Source organism: Sebastes fasciatus, chromosome 7 (assembly GCF_043250625.1).
Source record: "Sebastes fasciatus isolate fSebFas1 chromosome 7, fSebFas1.pri, whole genome shotgun sequence".
NCBI lineage: Eukaryota > Metazoa > Chordata > Actinopteri > Perciformes > Sebastidae > Sebastes > Sebastes fasciatus.
Window position 1 is genome coordinate 32883353 of NC_133801.1, and position 21568 is coordinate 32904920.

The window sequence follows — 21568 nt, forward strand, 5'->3', positions numbered from 1 at the left end:
AGAAGTGTCAGAGAATTTCCACTTAAAAGAATAGTTTGACATTTTAGGAAATACTCTTATTCTCTTTCTTGCAGAGAGTTGGATGAAAAGATTTACACCGTCAGGTCTAAATGCTACCGTACAGACATCCAGTTAGCTTAGCTTAGAATAAAGACTGGACACAGGTAGCCTGACTGTGTCCAGAGGTAACAAAATCCATGAGTCGTTACACTTTGGTTTTTGTATGGATTAAAGGTGCAGTGTGTATGATGAGGTGGCATCTAGCGTTGAGGTTGCAGATTGCAACCAACTGAAACTTTACATGTGCCAAAGCTGTTGGAGAACTACGGTGGCCGACTTAAATGTGAAAACGTGAATGGCCCTATATAGAGCCAGTGTTTGGTTTATCCCATCTGGGCTACTGGGCCCGCTCCATATGGAGATATAAACGGCTCATTCTAACGATTCTTATTTTCATGTGATTAAACACTAAAGAAAACATACTACTTAATATTATATTCCATTTCTGCCAATATATCCCCCTAAATGCTACACACTGGACCTTTAAACAAACAAGGTATAACATGTTAATTTGTGAGTTTCAGAGGTGTTGGAAGGTAGGTTTTGTTACCTTTGGACCGAGCCAGGCTACCTGTTTAATCCTGTTTTCCAGTCTTTGTGCTACACTAAGCTAACTGGCTGCTGGTGCTAACTTCATATTTACAGTACAGACATGAGACTGGTATTGATTTTCTCATCTAACTCTCAGCATGAAAGCAAAAAAAAAGCACATTTCCCAAAATGACAGTTCAATCATGAAACTAGAATGAAATAGTATTTTCTCAATGGAGAAAGTTATTTACTTCTAAAATTGGTAAAATCATCAGTTTTGTGTTTTTTTTCCGTATATAAGTGCGTATCACGTTATATTCTGGTGTTTTTACAACCTTTCCAGGGCTTTAGAATGAAGCCTCTTAGCCTACTGAGATTTCCACTCTTACTGAATGGTTTTCACATCACGCCCACACAACGAAATGCTGGGAGCAAAACAAGAGTGACCTGTTAGTTATAGGGAATGATTGATTCTGGGGAGTTTGGGAAGGCTGCTTAAACTCAATCCCCAAGGGTAATAAGCTCGCCTGGTGTGTGTCCCAGAAGACGGCGTGAATGCATTGGGCCGGCACTTTAAACACATGCTATGGAGTACTTTGTACACTTGGCAGTGGGAGTCAGTTTTTCCTCGATCCCTGAAGCGTTGCATTGTCTTTTGAAAGGAGGCTCTTTGTGTTTGCAGTATGGAGCCGCTCACATGATGAGCCCCAGTACTGTCAGAGAGGCATTTTGATGTCTGCCAGTGTCTGTGTGGAAGATACTGAAACATTCATTGCATATTTGGATGCTATTAAGATGAATATTAGAATGTAGATTGCGGTACCTTTGATATCTCCTCTCGTCCCAGAAGGCCTTGCGTTAGCATGTTTACTGCTCATTGTAAAGGCTAATTAAGGCAGGGGTGCATTGCTGTAGGTACATGCTGACTTTTGGACGCGTGGCCTACCGTCACGCTTTTCTGTCAGCGGGAGGAGGAGGAGGGTGCTGCTCGACACATCAGACGTGACCCAGTTAGAAGAGCTACACTTGTAGGACCATATAAAGTGGATCCTACCCCCTGAGGAGGATTTCCATACCCTTTGGTTTTGTTCTCCTCATACAGTTTCTTCACTCGACTCGCCTCTCCGTTGGATTGAGCAGCCATCACTTTTTAAATTGAAATCCCAGACTAGCATGCTGATTTGTATAACATATGCTCCTATTTCCTTTTTCGCATGTTTTCCCTACTTACTTTGATTTTTTTAAATTACTGAAATTTCCATTAAATGAGGCTTAAAAAACTGTTGGCCAGAATCTACTGTAAGTTGGCTTTGACTCTATCTTTGTCATGTGCAAGTAAAGTAGCTTATTGCCACCACCCTGCCACCCAGCCTCACAATGATAATAAGTCATTAAAATATTGCAAGATATTGCAAAAGCTAATCTTCCCTTTGACTTGCAGCAAATTAAGACCAGTGCAGCATGGTAGCAGTCAGGTGATCTCGACATGTCAGGTTTTCTCGGACAGCCTACCAACACTCTACTGTTCTTTATGCATGCCAACACTAGTTTAGCACAGGAGTGACTCAATTTACAAGAGAAAGGTCAAATTGTGCAACATTTTGGAAAAGCTAGAGGAGGAATTTCTCTCAGTTGCTGCTGAATTCTTTCCCTTGTTTCTTTTTTTTTTTTTTGCCTGCCTCTTATTTGACTTCCCCTCTTAACTGAGAGGAGGGGGAAGAATGTCCAATTTGCAAGATCAGAGGAGACATGGTTGAGGTCGCAGAGAGGCGTGGGTTTGTAGCTGGAAAGAGTGAGACATACAGAAAATATCTGCGCCCTCGTGTGAGAAGCTCATTCTCCCCACACATCCAGAAGACGTCGTCCTCTGAAAGTTATTTGCTACGCATTTAGTTTCAGCTTTATGCACTGTGTTGTGCTCCCGAGCTGCAGCCCTAATGCCAGCCCACTGCTTAATGAACCAGAAGTTCATTTTGCTCTGGTAATTGGTGTGTTTATTAATTACCGGTTGTAGCCAGGAAACTATGTGACAAATGAACGGTGTGATTAGATAAGACCAGCTCCTGACAGAATGCCTGTTGCCAAAGCACTGAAAGAGATCAATATAACACAAGCTGCTCTTTCCGCCCCGGAGCCGGTGATGGTGACTGATGGGTGGACATGGAATGAAATGAGACAGTGTTACGGTAGAGTGGCACAAGCCAACAAACCAGCACATACTGTACATCACTTTGGGCTTATTTTGGGCCTGTTCTTTATGAATAATATATAATCAAAGTAACATTTAACACATCACTTTTGACAGTTTGCCATAACTTTTCCACAACCTGAACTTTTAAGTACTTGTTATGCTTTGACGCTAGGTTCTTCTTTGCATTTCCATTGTGTTTTGGGATGGTGGCCCAAAACAGCATCCAATGCGTTGCATCAGGTAATTTTTTCTCAGTTTGCACAGATGCACACTTAACCTTTCTCCTGTACTGTTTTGCTGTGTTGAACACCCCAACCCTTTGGTACACCTTTTTTGCATTCACATTTGCTTGACCAATAACATTCTGAACGCACCTGGATTTAGCATCACCTCAGCTAGTTAGTTCTAGGAAGTAGAGGTAGACTGATTGGCCAACTAATCATCACCAATAGTACGTTTTACAAGTTATTGTTATCGGCGGAACTGAGCTCCGACCGGGTGCGCAGCCGCCATTAGTCACGTGGGGACGTACATCACTGTTTTATATGGAGGCTCCATATACACAAAGTCAAGGAAGAGGGGGTGAAAAAAAGTAATATCTTGAATATATAACGCAACACTATCAGCTCTTTGTCCCAGATACAAGACAGGCAAACAGGGAGGAAAATAAATCATTCATTGTTACTTTAACTTGCTTACTGTACCAATTTGGCGTTCTCTCTTCTAAATAATCCAGCCACGTAACCATCCATCCATGAAATGAAATAAATCGCACACTTAAGGATCCTCCTTATCACGGGAATACTTCAGGATATTCTCTTATAGATTATGATGATTATAGATGATTTATTAAAAACTGCGAATGCAAAACTACCCGACTACGCTGCTAATCAGCTATCTGCTTCAAACTATCGTCATTATATCGGCCTTTAAAAATCCACCATCGGTCGACCTCCACTAGGAAGCTCTCTCCAAAAACATGCACTACTGTTCCTGTAGTGAAAGAGGTAACTAGGCTACCAGATACGTGTAGTAAGAAAGATGCTTTGCAGAAGTGATTTACATTTTAAGATAGGTAAAATATCTTGGGGGTGTTTCAAATTCTTGAATTTAACCCTAAACCTGATTTAGAAAAACTACTGTAAGATCAAGGCATCTTAATCTGAGACCAAGTCAAATTACATGCAAAACCAAGACATGACTGAGATCACAAAAATGTGAAGTGGATGGACCACAACACTACTCCTAGTATGGCTGTGTATTGGCAAGAATCTGGCGATACGATACACATCATGATACAGGGGTTACGATTCAATATATTGTGATATATTGCGATTTTTTTAAAATCTAATTTTCGGACAACTGTCATAGTATAAAGAACACACCACCATATGCATAAAATCTGAGTAAAAAACTTAATTTTTTTTATGCAATCAGAACAGTGGGATCTGCATTTGCATTTATCACGGTCCATGTCACATCATATCACTACCCTTTGTGCAATATGAGCCGCTGTCTGCCACAAATCTTTGCATGTAAACTATTCATTCAAACAGTGTTTCTGAGAATCGATACGGTATCACAAAACATGATATGATACCCAAGTGTATCATTATTTTCTTACAACCCAAACTGCTAGTGTGCTGATGGCCGTTTATTATCACTTAGTCCCAGAGGGAAACTGATACACAGCAGATGAAACAAGAAGCAACACATAACAAAACGGCAAGTGAAAGACACATAAAAATAATGGCCTGTCTGCTGGGTGACATGAAAATATGACCATGTAGACCTCACATGAACACGCCCTAACAATGAGTCTTGTTAAGCCCTTTGATGGCTGCTGGGATAAAGGACTGTTTGTAGCGGTTTGACCTTTACTTGGGCCGGCGGTAGCAGATACCAGAAGGAAGAGGGAGAGATTGGTCATGGAGAGGATGGTCACACTCTGAATGAATGAATAGTCAGAGCCTTGTTTGTCACAGAGCTTTGTTCTTTACTGTGGCCGGTCAGGAATACACTCTCCTGTGTTTGATATTCAGGTTGTAAAGCCACAAAAACATGGAGAAGTATAAAACAGTCTCAGCAGAAGACTGCAGACTGGAAGATTGTATGTGTAGTCAGTCACCCATCACACAGTAGGAAATATGTATTACAGTTGGTAGGAAATATCGTTCAACCAGTTAAAACATCTTCACCATGAACACACCTTTTGTCCAACTGGATGATTGAGGTGTAATCTTTGGGAACAGTTTAGCAAAGTAATATTAATAAAAAACAAGTAGATGCTTGAATGCCAGCCACTGGCAGCAGCACATATTTATATTCATCGCTTTTACACACACACGCACACTCTTCACATACTCTCTGTAAATCCCTGCCTTCTCTGCATCCCCCTCATCCTCCTTCTCTCACAGCTCCAGAATCTAACGTTTCAACTGAATCTCCAGATCCCCGCCTCGCTCACATAAAAACACCAGCTTCGCCGGCAAAAACGCTCACACAGGAGTAAGCCCTTCTGAAAACGACTGCGTTGATCCAACTTGAATGAAAAGCAGGAATGCGAGCTCCACATGCTGATGTGTGCCTTGTGTTTCAAGTGAAGGAAAAAAAAAACATGCCTCGACATGCAGGGATGGTACTGTTGACAGATCAGTCACATGGGCGCTTTCGGCTCAAGTGGCACTGTGGGACTCAGAACCTGTCGCTTTCTCTGATCAAAGCTCAGAATAACATAAACATGTTTACAATATCATATTAATTACACCAAATGATCTATTTATTGATTAATTACATGCAAGGAACCATGTAATGTGTGACAATTGTGCATACATTAAGACCACTGAGAGGTGAAGTGAATAACATTGATTATCTCGTTACCATGGCACCTGGCAGTGGAGGGGGGATATATTGGACAGCAAGTGGACATTTTGAACTTTGAACTTTGTGTTGGAAGCAGAAAAAATGGGCAAGCGTAAGGATGTGAGCGACTTTGACAACAAGGACCAAATAGTGCTGGCTAGACGACTGGGTCAGAGCATCTCCAGAACTGCAGCTCTTGTGGGATGTTCCCGGTCTGCAGTGGTCAGGACTTACCAACAGAGGTCCAAGGAAGGAAAACCGGTGAACCGGCGACAGAGTCAGACCCAAGGGAGCGAAGGCTGGCCCGTGTTGTCCGATCCAATAGAAGAGCTACTGGAGCTCAAACTGCTGAAAAAGTTAATGCTGGCTCCAATAGAAAGGTGTCAGAACACACAGTGCATCTCAGTTTGTTGCGTATGGAGCTGCGTAGCCGCAGACTGGTCAGGGTGCCCATGCTGACCTAATGTTATGGTTGATCGGTGTACATTTACCAGCTATCTTAAAGGCAATACTGCACAAAATTTCTTTATTTTGAATTTGCAATCCTTAAGATTTCAGTCCTGGTTGATTTGGTGACACCCTTGGTAACCACGGTATCATCATGTGTGATTTAATACTACAGCAAACACTCCTTGAGAGCAGCTACTCTGCCAGAAATACCACAGAAGAGCACCTGGTACACTTGTTTACAGCATAGCACAATAGAAGTCAGTGTGAAATAATTGCAATTAGCCTACAGCAGTGAAGTTGGTTACCTTGCTGAAAAGTTGTAGCCCGTCAGCTGCAGCTCTTAAGGTTCTGACACACCAAACCGACGGTCGGACAGTTTGGGGCTGTCGGTGAGCGTCTGTCGACCTAGTTTTTTTCGGTGTGTCCCACGTCGGCTCTAGTCTGAATGTGTCGGAGGTTTTTCGGCCGATTCAGCATGTTGAATTGGCGGCGGAAAACAAGCCAACGAGTAAAGTCAAGAGGAAAAACACAGAAGACTCTTCTCATTTTTCATCTTGATCTCATCTGATCATTCCAATACACAGATATTTTCACAACGAAATGGCCATCTGGAACGAAGCTTTGTTTCATGTACGTATCATAATAACGGCGTGTATATCCGCCGTCCTCGCTCTTCAGGTTTCCCTTTTTGAATGATGATACAGACTACCGCGACCTGCTGGTGTGGAGAGTTATTTCGTCTCACGCAGGCGCAGAACGTACGAGCTAACTGTCCGTCGGCTGTAGTCTTTGCTGTGTGTTCAAATGCAACTTGTCGGGCCAAGACAAAGGAGACGTGAGGCGACGCAACAGTCGGCCTTCATCGCCGCTAGTTCTTTGATGTCGGCTTGGTGTGTCAGGGTCTTTAATCTAACAGCTCACTGTGGCTGCTCCCTCTTCTTCCATTACTCCCTTCTTTGTGATATTTAAAGCTGATTGTTGGCTGAAAATGGCCGTTGTCTTGTTTTTTTTGTTTTTTTTATGAACGATCATTGTCAGCATCAATGTCAGTGATAAAATCTTTGTGTTTCCTGTAGCTGCTTCTCAACAAAAGTCCCCTTGTGTTCATTAGCATTTACTTAATCCAGCTGTGGCTGTATAGGTGAGTGAGCATTAAGCAATAAGGCTGATATCAATGAGACGGAATTAAAAACAGTAACGCCGCCTGGATTACCTGCTGCATTACTGAATTCGTCAAAGGCAATTTGTATCCAGCGTGGGGAATGGCGGACTCCACCAATGAAAATGACTGTATAGAGAGATAATTACTGAATGTAAATATGTCGAACGGCTACTGCTGAAAAATGGGTTTGATTCCACGAAAATTAAAATGAAGGATTATAATTTAAACTACCCATTCAGTGTTCAACCTCTTCCTTGTGCTGTTGTCGTGAGATAGCTGCCCTTTTTCCAACTGGTTTGCTAAACGTATTGAGGCATTTCATTAATCCTATACCGGACGGCCTTATTCTGTCTTCTCTTCATGTATTAACACGTTTCTGCCTGGATAGATGAACAGCACTGAAAATAACTGGAGTTATTATTTTAAAGACCAAAGGACATGTAAAGGTGCATACTATTTTGGCAGTGCACACTTCCCAGGTGTGGTTGCTCTTACATTTCCTCCCCTCTTTCGGACGATCCTCCAAGCCCAAAAGGGAATGTCTTACATTAAGCCAGCCCATTCAGGCACATCCCCAATTCCCTGGCCACCAAAATTCTCTCCAGCTTAGCGGCAGCCTTTTCTCCCCCGTCCTCTTTGGCCTTTTGAATGATAACCTTGAATGGTATTGTCTCGGGCCATGGAGGAGGGTAAAGAAATTCCTTGCTTCTTGACAGAGAGCAGGAAAGCTTGACAAAAGGCATCAGCACTCCCTAAATCAGAGAATGTGGGGGATATGAAAAGGGGGCAGTTTTTCATTCAGGTAAAAAGCGTCGACAGAAAAAGGATGGGGAACAATAGAGCGGCTCTGATGGAACAAAGCACTTCTCTGTGTGCTTTTTAAAGCGATTTCAGAAGTGAGCTCAGCTACGATGATGAAATCTGAGGCAACGATATGAAAGTTCACTGTATTAGAGCAGATTTCATGGATTGAACACTGATTTGTGGGACTGATTGTATTTAGTCCATTTATCTGAACTATTTCCCAGTTCATAGAAGAGCCTTTCAGAGAAGCCATTAGGCCGAGATAGTCATTGTGATAACGGCCTCATGGAGATCAATTGAAACTCAATCCGTGAATAAGTTGTCTGGCCTCTTAGATTCTGCGCCGGGCGCTCTCTCTCTGACCCTTTCCTCTTCCCCCTCACCTCCTCCGCCAGAGAAGACCATCAGCGTCAGATGGCTGCCATAGCAACCGAAATAAGACTCCCAAAACAGCCTACGGTTTTACAAACAGTGGTTGTTGGCAAAAAGCAGCAGAGTAAACAAACACACCTCCCAGGCGTGTGTCGATAGAGCGCCACTTGAACCTCTCCCGATCTCCCAGAAAGCTCAGGGCATCTTTAATGTTTGACCAAAGGGAAACTATAGTCGTAACATCTGTAGGTCTGTGGATGCAGGGGATGGCAGATTTCTCACATTTATGATCTCGTCTGTTGTGGTTGTCGTGTAGTTGCTGTGTACTAGCTGCAGTAACATCCTTGTAGTGACTTCCACTACAACCCTCATGGCAGCTTAGTGGAGTTCTGCAATGATTTCATCATGAGACAGCCATCTGCTCTCGGGAAAAACGAGCCGCTTGTTGAAAGTTGATCATGTTGTCTGAAAGAGAAGAGAGGGACGCAATGAAATTCACAAAAGACATTTTGTTGAAGCCAATATGGCTGTTTTTAATTTTGGGTGAAGTTTTCTTATTTGACTCACGTTTCTTCTGTCTCTGTTTTGTGCTACAGCGAACCGATTTTCCCCGAGGTTATCATTAAGTTTGATCTTATCTTATGAAGTCTAGCATGAGGTTGAGTTTTAGCTTGGATTGTAGCATGTCCACTAGCTCCGTGGTTATCAAGCCGGGGGCCAGGACACCAGATTCAGGTCAAGAAATGTTGGGGGAAAAAACACATGTTACAGGATGAGGTCAGGAGAAGGCGTTGCCTCAGTTTTAAGAGGTCACAAGCCACAAAGGTTGAGAAGCACTGCTGTAGCTGACAACCACATGCTAAATGACGCAAAACCCCAACTGTGTGTTTGTGCAGATCGGGGGTGCATCTGTGTCGGCTTAGGAAATAAGAAGGACAGGAAGTATCAGCCTCCAGCAGCACGCATGGAGAATCAAAGCCTGAGGTTGCTGCCTCTCACAAGTCCACACTTCTCTCTCTCGAGCAGCTTGCCTCATAAACGTTATGTGAAAGAACATTTTCCATTCTTGGTAATCTGTCTCCCACATCCCAGTCAGCAGCCTCCCCACCTCTGCTTCTCAATAACCCACATAGTGAGTGTGGAGGATGGGATTTGATGGAATTAACTATAGCGGGCAAAATATAAATTAATCAAATAAATAAAAGCCAAAAGAGAAATGTGGGATCACATATGATACGGAATTGAATTACACCTTGGTGATGTGTTTGATCTTCTCCCACAGTGGTTTTGTGTTTTGCAGTATCTGTCTCCATAGTGTCATGGTAACATGTGAGTGCTCACATTGATTTCACCCACTGCAGTGTTGCAGGCTCACTGAGTTTATCCCAAAAAACAACAGAAAACACTGGCGCTTCACCCACAAACCTTTGATTTTGTTGTGGTTACACAAAGGAACTGAGCTGTTCTCTTTGTTGTGGTAATAATTTCCCTCCTGCCTGTAGACTTAGATTTCCAGCTTTCCATGTCATCCTCATCATCTGACCTGATGTGGAAACTATGCACTGAAGTCTTTCTTTCCCCATTCTTCTCTCTGAGGTGCCTGCTGCAGAGCAGCGCCTCTTTATGGTTTTCATCATTATAACAAATGCGTTAATCAAAGAATGACTGAGAATCCCCATGAATCTTGATTTTTCAAATGGAAATATTACAGTTTGCAGGACAGAATGATAATATATTTGGGAAACAAAAGCCACATTCTGCCCCGGCTGTGTTATTTCTTTCCCACCTCCCTTGTGCTGCAAGGAAATTCAATTTGATTGCATGCTGCTGTATCTCTCCGCATAACACTTGAAAGAGAATTTTAGATTTTGTTAAATATTAATCGTGAATACATTATCATGCTTGCATGCTTTACAGTCTTTACTGTTACAAATGTGAATCAAAACACGTTCGATAACATTATATAACCGCGTGCTCACTTGCCCCTGAATGCATTTTTGTACCTTGTAGAATAGTGGGTTTTCATGTTCATCAGAGGTCCACCGTGGCTGCTTGTACAGGGATTTACTTCAAATGGCCCGGCATGTGTTACTTTTGCTGTACTTCTCAGCTGAAGGTAGTAATTTTGGGTCCAAAGCGGAAACTCGTCTGAAGTTTTCTTAAGGGGCTGAAGAAGAAACGGCCGAGTTGTTACGTACTACAATCCCTGGATCCCCTCTGATCCTGAGCTGTAATGACACAGACTTGGTCCGAGCCTTTTTATATCCCTTCATTCTCATCAACATGCCAGAGTTTCGCTGAATTGATTTTCTACCACAGGTGCCATAATCAGCCGGCGTATTTTCTCCCAGAAGCGGGCCGATGACATTCGCCGTCCTTTTGGCCGCTACTGGGAGAAACACAGATGTCTTTTTCACTTTTCCTGCTCCACCGCTGATGTTAGCCGGTTTGCCTATAGCCCATCTGCATTAGCATGTGGATTAATTCCTGCTTGTTATCTGGGCCTAGATGTAATAAGGCAGTCCTGGATGGCAGGGGTAATCAGGTTGGAAGGCAGAGCTTTCTTGCCTTCTCTTCCTCCGCTGCCATCCTCACATCCCAAAACTGATAGCAGGGTAGACACATCGGAGGGGATTAGGCTAATGTGATGGCAGAGCCACCTACAGGGTAATTTCAAGAGACAGGCCTTGGCATCCAGGGAATAACTTGTCAAGACCTGGCTGTAGGATAATATTGAGGATATTAATCCTTAATGTAAATGGCCTTGACTTGATTTTACTCTTGTCTCTGCGTGCAGCTTTAAGCGCAGTCATAAGTCTCTTTAATCACTGACATAAAGCAGTCCCTCAAGGATTTTCCGGAGTTTTACAGTAATTATTGCGTACCCAAAAAAAATGCTTGGCTTTTTTTTCGCTGTTGCCTCTGTGAGAAATTGCCAAGCTATTTGCATAATGTTCGTTGTTCATTTGCAGCGGTTTTATGAGCTGCTGGCAGAGGAGTGCTTTGTTTTGTCGCTGTAAAAAAAACGTGATGAAGTGTTAAAATCACAATCCGTGTCATTTTACAAAGGGATTTGAGGCTTGTTAGGTAAAACTGTTGGAACAGGTCAGAGCTGCCTCCCCCCCATCAGTATCTGCTGGAAACAGGTGATAAGATGGGGAAAAAAACAAAAATCAGAGAGGTGAGGTCACATGCATCACTCTATTGGGGAGCAGCAGCTCATTGTTTTGTTGTTTTTATCATTTTAATTAAAACATTAAACCATAGAATGAGAGAGAATCCGCACAAAACCAGAGTTTTAATTAAAGAACAACACACTGCTTTGCATTTTTCTTCCTCATTAATGAAAATAGCCTTAAATTATGAAAACCCTCGTAGGCGAGGTCTCGCTATAAACAAAGCAGACCTTCCTCAAGGAGCTGAGTGAGCGAACACCTTGATGGTGAGAGTTAGTCAGTTTTCACCTCACAAACGGTGTCTTGTCAGCCTCTAGTCATGTTTTGTGATGTTTTTTTGAACCCCCAGTGATCAGTCAGGTTTTACTGTGATTCCTTCATCACTGACAGACTCTCTTTTTTCTCTTGTTCTCAGGTCTGCTCATAGGATCTGGCTGTGCGCTCTATCCATTGGGATGGGACAGTGAGGAAGTACAACAGACCTGCAACAACAGCTCAGACCAGTTTCAACTAGGTAAGATCCAATACGCACACACACATGCAGCCTACACACAGCGCCTGAACACACACTGATGCTTCAACCATGACTGTGTACATTTGTCTGTCCCATAGCAGATAAATGTATGAAAAAGTTGGAAACTGAGAACCGACTTTTCTATCTGGCCCTTGACATTTTGCCGTTTTTAGAAACCGAGCAGATACAACTCTGTGGTACTGTCATATACTGAGGATACACGATCCCTTGGTATTTAAAATGTACGATAAAAAGTCAACAGAGCCTCCAGTTGAAATGTTTTCTAGCTATAAATATGTGCCGAGAATAAGCAGGAGCCAGCTCTGTATTCAGCTGGCATTCTCTGGACTATCTCATAGACAACAGTATGCTACTGTATGAGACACTGGGCAGGTGGAGGGGCCATTCATTCTGCAGCTGCTCTTTTTATTTGATGCTAATCAAACAGCGTTTTGATCTTCTACTTAATGTACACGGAGAAATTCATTTTGGTGTGATTGTAATATTTTAATTAAATGTCAAAGGTTCATTTTTGATGAAGCTGTTGAGCCCATAACTTATGTAATCATGTACACTTAGATTTGCTCTCGCTTTCAATTTACATCAGTGTCCACCATGCTGGAGTTTCTGCCACTCTCATTTTTTTTCTACTTTCTTCCTCACACATTACGATACGCAGAGCTTCTGTGTGTTCATTGAACCGGATTACTATCATATCTATAACTGCTGAGCCAAAAGGTGCAGCTTGTTACAAGGCAGCTAGTTAACCCTTAGAGACCCACATGGACCTGTTTTTGTCTTTAGGGGGGGATAGCAGGTCAACGGTACACAGTGTGCATCATCTGAAAGCTGGGAACCTGAAGATTAATTTGAGATTATAATGCATTATTATAGAAGTATATGATGCCATTCCCATGCTCACTTATGTCTCATACTTGGAGGAATCTCTGGGTTGATACCATTCGTTGCACAGATTTGGGGCTAAATTTAAGCACTTAACCACTCGAGAATCGATAAAAAAAATAATCAATAATCCCTCCAAAATACCACATTAAGTCACCAAGACCTTGAGGACCACCATAGAAAAAGCCATGCTGTGATTTGGTATCAAAAACTTAAGACATTTGGAGATTTCTGCAACAATTGCATTTTTCGGCAACTGGATGGCGAGCACTTCTGTTCTGGAAACTGCACAGAATCCCCCTTTTTGTCAATAGAAAGCCATACATCCTCCTAAAACTGCATGTGATTATCATTAAGTGGGCATGTCTGTAAAGGGGAGACTCGTGGGTACCCATAGACTCCATTTTCATTCACATATCTTGAGGTCAGAGGTCAAGGGACCCCTTTTGAAAATGGCCATGACCGTTTTTCCCTCGCTCAAATTTGGCCTAACTTCGTAGCGTTATTTAGGCTCCTTCCTGACAAGCTAACTCAACACGGTTGGTACCGATGGTATTTAGTGTCATATGATACCAGTATCTTTCCTCTAGCTTTAAGACTGAGCCCACTTCAGCCTCTTAAAGACAATGATGTCAAAGGGTTAAGTCTCACAAGTGTCTCCTGTAGAGTGTGAAATCCAACCATTACTTTTTGCCATCAATCAATGTTACTCAAGGGCAAGTTTTGACCTGACAGTGACACCAGAGCACCACTAGTCAATGGATATTTGTTTCCTGACAATCCGGTCAGTAGTTATTGAGATATTACTCTCCCAGATGGACGAACAAACTCACTGAAAGACCAACCAAACATCATCATTCTTCAAAACCATCACCAACAAAGCAAATGTAATGATCAGGTTAGTTATATTATTATTAAGTTAAGAAATACAGATTACAGCAGCCAAAATGTCGGCAGATAGACGTGAGCTGCATTTAAATTGAACCCATGTCAATATAATTCTGACTGATTTAAATTCCTAAACATATCTTCATTAATTACTGAAATTTCCGACCATGTCATCACAAGTAATTATGTTGGATATCAGGTTTTCCTCTGTGAAAGAACAGGCTCCTCTTGGTACATATAAATTATTGTTAACAAGTGTGTTTGAATCAGTGTGCTGCTCAGTTGAAGACGACTGCAGCATCGTTATTTCAGTTTCACCTCTTTCTTGGTAGTTTCATGACAAGGCTGTGATGTTCTCCCACGAGGACAGCAGATTTCACACAAGTGATGCCACAACGAGGACTTTGAATCTCTGACTCATTCATTAATCATGAGAGCGAGCAGGCAGTATTTTAGTAATTCAAAGACAACTTGGGAGTGTCGCTGCTGCAGACAGGACACGTTAATTGCATGCATGTTCAGTATGAAAAAGTTGGGGAAATTATCCCACTTATGTCTACAGAATGATTGCAGGAAAAAAAACATGTCATTGCTTTGACCTGACGTGTTATTCCAAATGGAATATTCCCACGTCGTGTTAACAGATAAACTACAGCCACGTTTTAAATTGAGAGGAAGCTCATTTTCAGTCAGCGTGATGCCGACACGGAGAGAAATCTGCAACAGAAAATGAGACTGGGAGAAATCAGTATTTTCAGTTTTGTCTGTTGAATGAGGTTTCCACTGCAGTGAGAAGACGGCTGATATGATTTGTTAATGAGACGCCTCCTCCTCCTCCCACCCGCCTGCTAATCACATAACTACATCCAATCAGACATTCTCCCAAAACGTGATGTTTATAATGAGAAGCCTTAATGGTCATCACAACAATTTTCCAAATTTAGATTCAGATGTAGGTCGCATCCCTGTTTAATAATGCACATAATTTCCTTTGAGGATTATAGAGGATGCGTCTTAAGGAGGCCCTTTATGTTTTAATTTGTGCCTGCTTTTGGCTTTTGGCTCAGTTTCAGCCTTTTGCCTCTGGTGTGCTTTCCAAATGTCTGTATTGTGAGAGCTCATTTGGCACATACCAGACTGGTCTGTTTACAAATGAAGTTTAACTATGTCCAGTGCATTTGTTTCAACAATGCTAACTCTTTTTCACAAGAGGAAGGGAAATGTTGTGGCTCGAAACAAAAATGTTAAGCAGTTCACAACATTTTGGGCAGTTTTTCCTTATCCGAAGCGATGGTGGAAAAGGACAGAGGGTGTCGTACGCTGAACAGATTGTAAAGCAGGCAAATGTGTGATTTGTGATATTGGGCTATTTGAATAAAATTTACTTGACACTAGCACTAGCAATGTTGGATCAAAGACAAGAATAGAGGTATAGTGTAGTATTCTTATGATACAGTACAAACAAATAACTTACCGGTATGTATTTCAAATGAATCGCCATTGACATATCCGTTATGTTATCAGTAGGCTGTGACCTTCACAATCCTGACTCCATTCCATTCATTCTCACTGATACGTAGTAAACATACAACTAGAAGATAGTGGAAACACCCACGAGCACTGAATAGTTCTACAACAGGCTGTTATGTCCAGAAACATTGTTCCTAGCACAGTTTCCAAATGAAATGGATTCTGTAACTCTGCAAACAAACCACGAACATGGTGGATATTCCACAACTGGCTCATCATTCATTATTCATTCATACACCATTGTCCAGTGAAAGTTGTTAACTCTTTTGGAAGAGCACTATGTGAATACATGACAATAAAAGTAGAGATATTAATAAAACAAAGTAAGAAAAACATAGTTGTAACATAAGTTATAACCTAAATCAGAAACAGCAAAAAGAGTATAGGCCTTGCTAAAACTAAAATGTCTCTAATCCCTTTAGATCAGGGGTCTGCAACCTGCGGCTCCGGAGCCACATGCAGCTCTTTAGCTCCTCTCCAGTGGCTCCCTGTGGATTTATAAAAATGGAAATGAATAACTGTTTTTTTGTTTACATTTTCAATTTTATTTATCATTGTATATGGTATGGTATGACGGTACGACTGAGTATTAGGGCCACATTGAGGGGAAAAAATCAATCTGAGATTTCGAGAATAAAGTCATAATATTACGAGAATAAAGTCATGATATTACGAGAATAAAGTCATGATATTACGAGAATAAAGTCGTAATATTACGAGAATAAAGTCATAATATCACGAGAATAAAGTCATGATATCACGAGAATAAAGTCGTAATATTACGAGAATAAAGTCATGATATTACGAGAATAAAGTCATGATATTACGAGAATAAAGTCGTAATATTACGAGAATAAAGTCATAATATTACGAGAATAAAGTCATGATATCACGAGAATAAAGTCGTAATATTACGAGAATAAAGTCATAAGTTTAAGAGAAAAAAGTCGCAGTATTATGAGAATAAAGTCATAAGTTTAAGAGAAAAAAGTCGCAGTATTATGAGAATAAAGTCATAAGTTTAAGAGAAAAAAGTCGTAGTATTATGAGAATAAAGTCATAATATTATAAAGTAGTGAGTTTTACGTGTTTTTTTCTTTTTTTCTCGTAAACTTCTGACTTTTTTTCTCGTAATAGTATAATTTTCTTCTCATAATGACTTTATTCTCATAATATTACGACTTTATTCTCGTAATATCATGACTTTATTCTCATAATATTATGACTTTATTCTGTAAATCTCTGATTTTTTTCCCTCAATGTGGCCCTAATACTCCGTAGTATATTTACACTTTGGCCCTCCCTGCATTAGACTTATATACTATATACTTAAACTATAAACTGTGTTAACTTCCTCACAATGCTCAAATGTTTTGCGGCTCCAGACAGATTTTTTTATTTTTTTTTGTTGCCTAAAATGGCTCTTTTGATAGTAAAGTTTGCTGACCCCTGCTTTAGAGAGATAGAGATAGAGATAGAGATAGAGAGAGAGATAGAAACTTTATTGATCCCGAGGGAAATTCAAGAACAGGTGCTTGATACGATATCCAGAGCATTAATATAGCATGAGACAGCTATTTGCTTTTTACATAGCGAATAGCAGGAAACAGCTATTTGCTATGTCAAAATATAGAGTAATTTCTGTCCGGACAGATGGCATCGTTGCTGGAAGCGTAGCACCCATCTGGTTCCCCCTCAGGTAAACACTGCTAGCGCTGTTAACACCGTTGGCTGCGAGCCGGCGGCCTAGCCGTCGCCATGTTGAGAGCCATGTGGAGGCAATAGAAATGCCCAATCCCTCATTAAGCACCTTTAAATTTTATATCCCGCCTGCAGAGCATTTATTTATCTCTATGGAGTATACAGTTTTAAACTTTTTTTTCCCATTTTTTTGTAAAAGTGATGTGAGATTTATGAGCAGTGTTCCCCAAAGAGGCTGTAGAGTGATGTTGAGTAAACAGTGCAGAACTCTTCCAACATTCTGGTTAAACCAAAATGGAATCAGTTGTTCCCTGGCCAAACGCTTATCTGTCCAAAAGTCATTGAAATCCAGTCATGGGTTTTTGGAGATATCCAGCTGGCAGACAGACAGATAAAATAAACAGTGAAAAGATATCACCCTGAATCCTCTGCTTTTCCTCCGCTGCAGGTTCCTGCCAGATCGGCTGGGCGTATTACTGCACGGGGGCCGGGGCGGCAGCCGCCATGCTGCTGTGCACCTGGCTGTCTTGCTTCGCGGGGAAGAAGCAGAAGCAGTACCCGTACTGAAGGGAGCGCCAGAGAGATGGGGACAGGCGGAGACCTCAGGCGGTACCACGAAAGGGAGGGGACTCTGACTATGTGTGCTCGCACCAGTACACAGCACATCGGGCACCAAAGACGCCAAGTCGTTGGGGTGCTCTGGACATCATGGGACACAACTCATCTGACAACTGCAGGGACTGTTTCATAATGCAACACACACACACATGGCTTTGAAAGCTCGTTCTTCTCTTAAAAGCTGTTCTTAAATGAAAAATGTATGGACCAATCCTATTTGTAAAATTGTTACATTTCTTTAACGAAGAGAGTATTCTCTTTCTTTTTTTGTCCTCCTCCTCTTCAGCCATTGATGTTTATGTGATAGTGTGCCCTGTGATGAAGAGAAAAGTAATATTGCTTCATTGTTACGTGAAGTGTTTTCTGTCTCCTCTTCATGCCTCATCCTTGCCTTAAACTCAAACTGAAATGCAATAATCCCTATAATGTAAAGCAATCCAACACTGGCTGCCTGCTTCCTCAACTCAACCTTTTCAGATCCCAAAAATCTAAAGCATAGTTTATTTAACACATTCATAAGATATATACGTTGTGTATGATAATGTATTTTATCATATTAGCACATGTTTTGTATTCACTCTTCAAATTATTCTTTGTCATTATTTTCGTTTTGTAAATAAATGTTTATTGAAATGTTGTATTTAAAGTTATTTCAGTGACACGATACGCCCCGAGGTAAACTGAACAGGCCTCCTCTCACATTCCTAAAAAGCTTTTCCCATGACCTCTTGATCTCCGTAGTGTTCACTACATGTGGGAGTCTTTTTTTTCTCCCCCCAATCGATAAAGAGGATAAGGATGGGCAGTGCTGTGAATTTACTTTTCCCTATTATTGATGAGGTAAATCCTGTGACCTCCAGACAGATTATTTGCCTTTTGATTGGGTTACTTGACTTCAAAGCGTCCGAGTCTCCCAGACAAAGCCTGAGGTGCGATCATACCCTGGGACGTAAAGTAGCCGTGCATCCATCAGCTTAATGTCAAGGGGTGTCTCATAGTCCCTGAACCTGCCTTCACACTGTGAATAACAATAATGGTAACCTTTTCATAGCAATTACCACAGCTGCATGTGTGTCACCAGAGGTGTGAGCTGCAGCTTTTCTCTTACTATTTTTAGTCATTTGTTCCTCTCCGTTTTTCCTCCTTTGATTAACAAACAGCACTTCAGCGGTTCATCCGAGCTCCGGTGTACAAAGTCAGCTCATTTAACAATATGCAGCTGTTCTCCGAGTGTTTGGCCCTCATTATTAGCATGCCCGTTTTCTCACAATGCTCGGCATCCCCCAGATGATATAGCAGCCCTCCCCCTCCCCCTCCTCTCCATGCTCACTTGAGAAATCTCTCCTTCAGTACTTGCTCTGTTTAATATGTTAGCGTGGCTCCTCTGCATTCTGCTCTCTCTCTCTCTGATGTGCCGTGCTGATTGATAACACCAGTGATTGTTACAGAGTGTCAACCAGATGCCTCATCAGCAGAGGCTGACACATTGGGGTTAAGCTGGAGCGTTCCCTCCTTTATATCAGTGCCCGTACCTCAGACTGACAGGGTGCACGATGCAATCTGAGGGCTTGTTACTGGTAGGCGGATGATTGTCTTAAAACACGCAAAATGTGTGCTAACTGGGAAGTACAGCTGCTGAGTAAAGGGGATATTACAACTGCTGGAGCTGATTTAAGTTGACCGGAGCTGCTGACCGCTTTTAAAGGAACAGTGTGTGTAACATTTTGGGAGATCTATATAGCAGAAATGGAATCTAATATTCAGAACTATGTTTTTATTAGTGTATGAGCCCTTCATATCTACCTAGGGAGCCGGTCCTCTCTACGGACAGCGTCATGTTGCACCGCCGTGTTTCTACAGTAGCCCAGAACGGACAAACCAAACACTGTTAACTTTTCCATTGCCGCTGCTCTCTCTCTCTCTCTCTCTCTCTCTCTCTCTCTCTCTCTCTCTCTCTCTCTCTCTCTCTCTCTCTCTCTCTCTCTCTCTCTCTCCCCTGCCTCACCACTCACTTCCAACATATGTTTAGAAGGGAACCCGCAAATTGAGAAGTCTTATCTGAGATCTACAAAATCTTTCGAAAAACTCTCGCAAGAACCTCTGCCCGACGACCTATCCAAACCTTAACTATTCAAGATCAATGCCTAGCCTTAACAATCTCATGAGAGTTTTCCCAGTTTGCCGGTCTGCCTTCTAGACACTACCTTTTCACGGAGTCCGCCATGTTGCTGCGCCATGTTTCTACAGTAGCCCAGAACTGACAAACCAAACGCTGGCTCTAGAAAGAGCCTTTCAAATTTTATGTTACCTGAAGGCCACCGTAGTTCTCCAACACACTTGTGAAACTGCTGTAACGTGAGCCACAGAGTGCTAAACCATGGTACCGCCAGCCGCCATCTGACTTCCGTTGCTCCTAAAGTGGTGTTATGGTAAGGATGGCGTTATCATGGTTTTGCACTCGGTGGCTCACATTATGGCAGTCTTTAGAAAGGGAGGAGCAAGTGGACAGGTACTCAGTTGGTTGGAGTCTGCAACTTCCCCACTAGATGCCACCTAATCTTTCACACTGTCCCTTTAAAGGGAAACTACACCCATGTTCAAAACTCATACATGTTATTTATATGGTCTAAGACAGTCCAAAAACTATTAGTAGACATGAACAACTCTCTCCCAAATCCAAAAACTGGAGTGCTAAAACTCAAACTTGTGATGTCATAGGGTATAAAGTCTGGAGATGCTCCATAGACAATGAATGGGAGACTGATTTGGTGGACCCACAGAATGTTTGTTTTCTTGTGCTTTATTCTATTGTAGTGCATCCCCCTGGGTGCTTTCAGTGTCATCTACAACATTTCTCCCCATTGAGGACCACACACTGATTTATACTCACCACCTCTGTATTGAGGTAGAGTCAGAAATCTCTGACAGATAACCTGTCAAACCTGGAAAAATAAAACCAAAACTATCTGCGTTTTTTTGTAATTTGGGTGAACTGAACCTTTAAGAGGACCTACAGGATCAACTTAGCCAAAATTTGAAATACATAGTCAGAATAACAATCTATCTAATCTATTTGATAAATGACATGGATTACCCATTTTCATAACATTTATGATTTGGAAAGACCAGCAGGATCATTTTCTTGATTAGCTCTTGAGGCTGCAAATTAGCAGCTGGATTCAAAAAGTAGCCTGTACAAAAATGTTCTTTTCCTAATTATCCTAATTAATTTTCTTTAACCTTGAATAAAAATGACACAAGAGGACGAAAACATTAGGAGAAATCAGCAAAGAAAATCATACCACAAAGTGAATGCTGTTGAAGTTACAGGCAACACAACCGCATGGCGTCATCTGAGAACACCTACATTGTGCTGCTAATTTTTTAATATTGTCGGAGTGGGGATTATTTAAGGGAGAATTCACTGAATCACCTTTAAAGAGTTCAACCTCGGCAGCCAGTTAAATACTTCAACATCAATTAATTCTTTCTAATTAAATTTTTTTTTTCCCCGACAGTACCCCGGCGAGATAATTACTGCCCTTAAGAGCAACTCTACTTAAAAAAGGTTTTGTGCTACTATAACACCAATCTCCATAAAGATATTGCATAATTGATAGCGCTGCAGGACAGCAAGATAGTGAACCATGGCTGCAGTCATAAAGGGCCTGTATAGCAAAATAGTGGTCGTCATCCCTCAGCAGCAGTTATTTTGTTATGTAATATACTGCATGTGGATGTGCTGGCAGGGGAGAAAATCATTGTATGAAAAAGAAGAACTTCATGGACTAAAGTATCTGCAGCAC

At 41.7% G+C, this 21568-nt stretch overlaps 1 protein-coding gene across 1 annotated transcript in view; it reads left to right on the plus strand.

The window, feature by feature from the left end:
* LOC141770642 (LHFPL tetraspan subfamily member 6 protein) overlaps nucleotides 1-18395 on the plus strand; it is a 48892-nt gene extending 30497 nt beyond the window's left edge. Inside the window, exons 3-4 of the mRNA XM_074640378.1 lie at nucleotides 12024-12122; nucleotides 17593-18395. Of these exons, the coding sequence (XP_074496479.1) occupies nucleotides 12024-12122; nucleotides 17593-17711 (218 nt within the window). The 3' untranslated portion in view covers nucleotides 17712-18395. The remainder of the gene's footprint in view (nucleotides 1-12023; nucleotides 12123-17592) is intronic.
* The last annotated feature ends 3173 nt before the right edge of the window (nucleotides 18396-21568 follow it).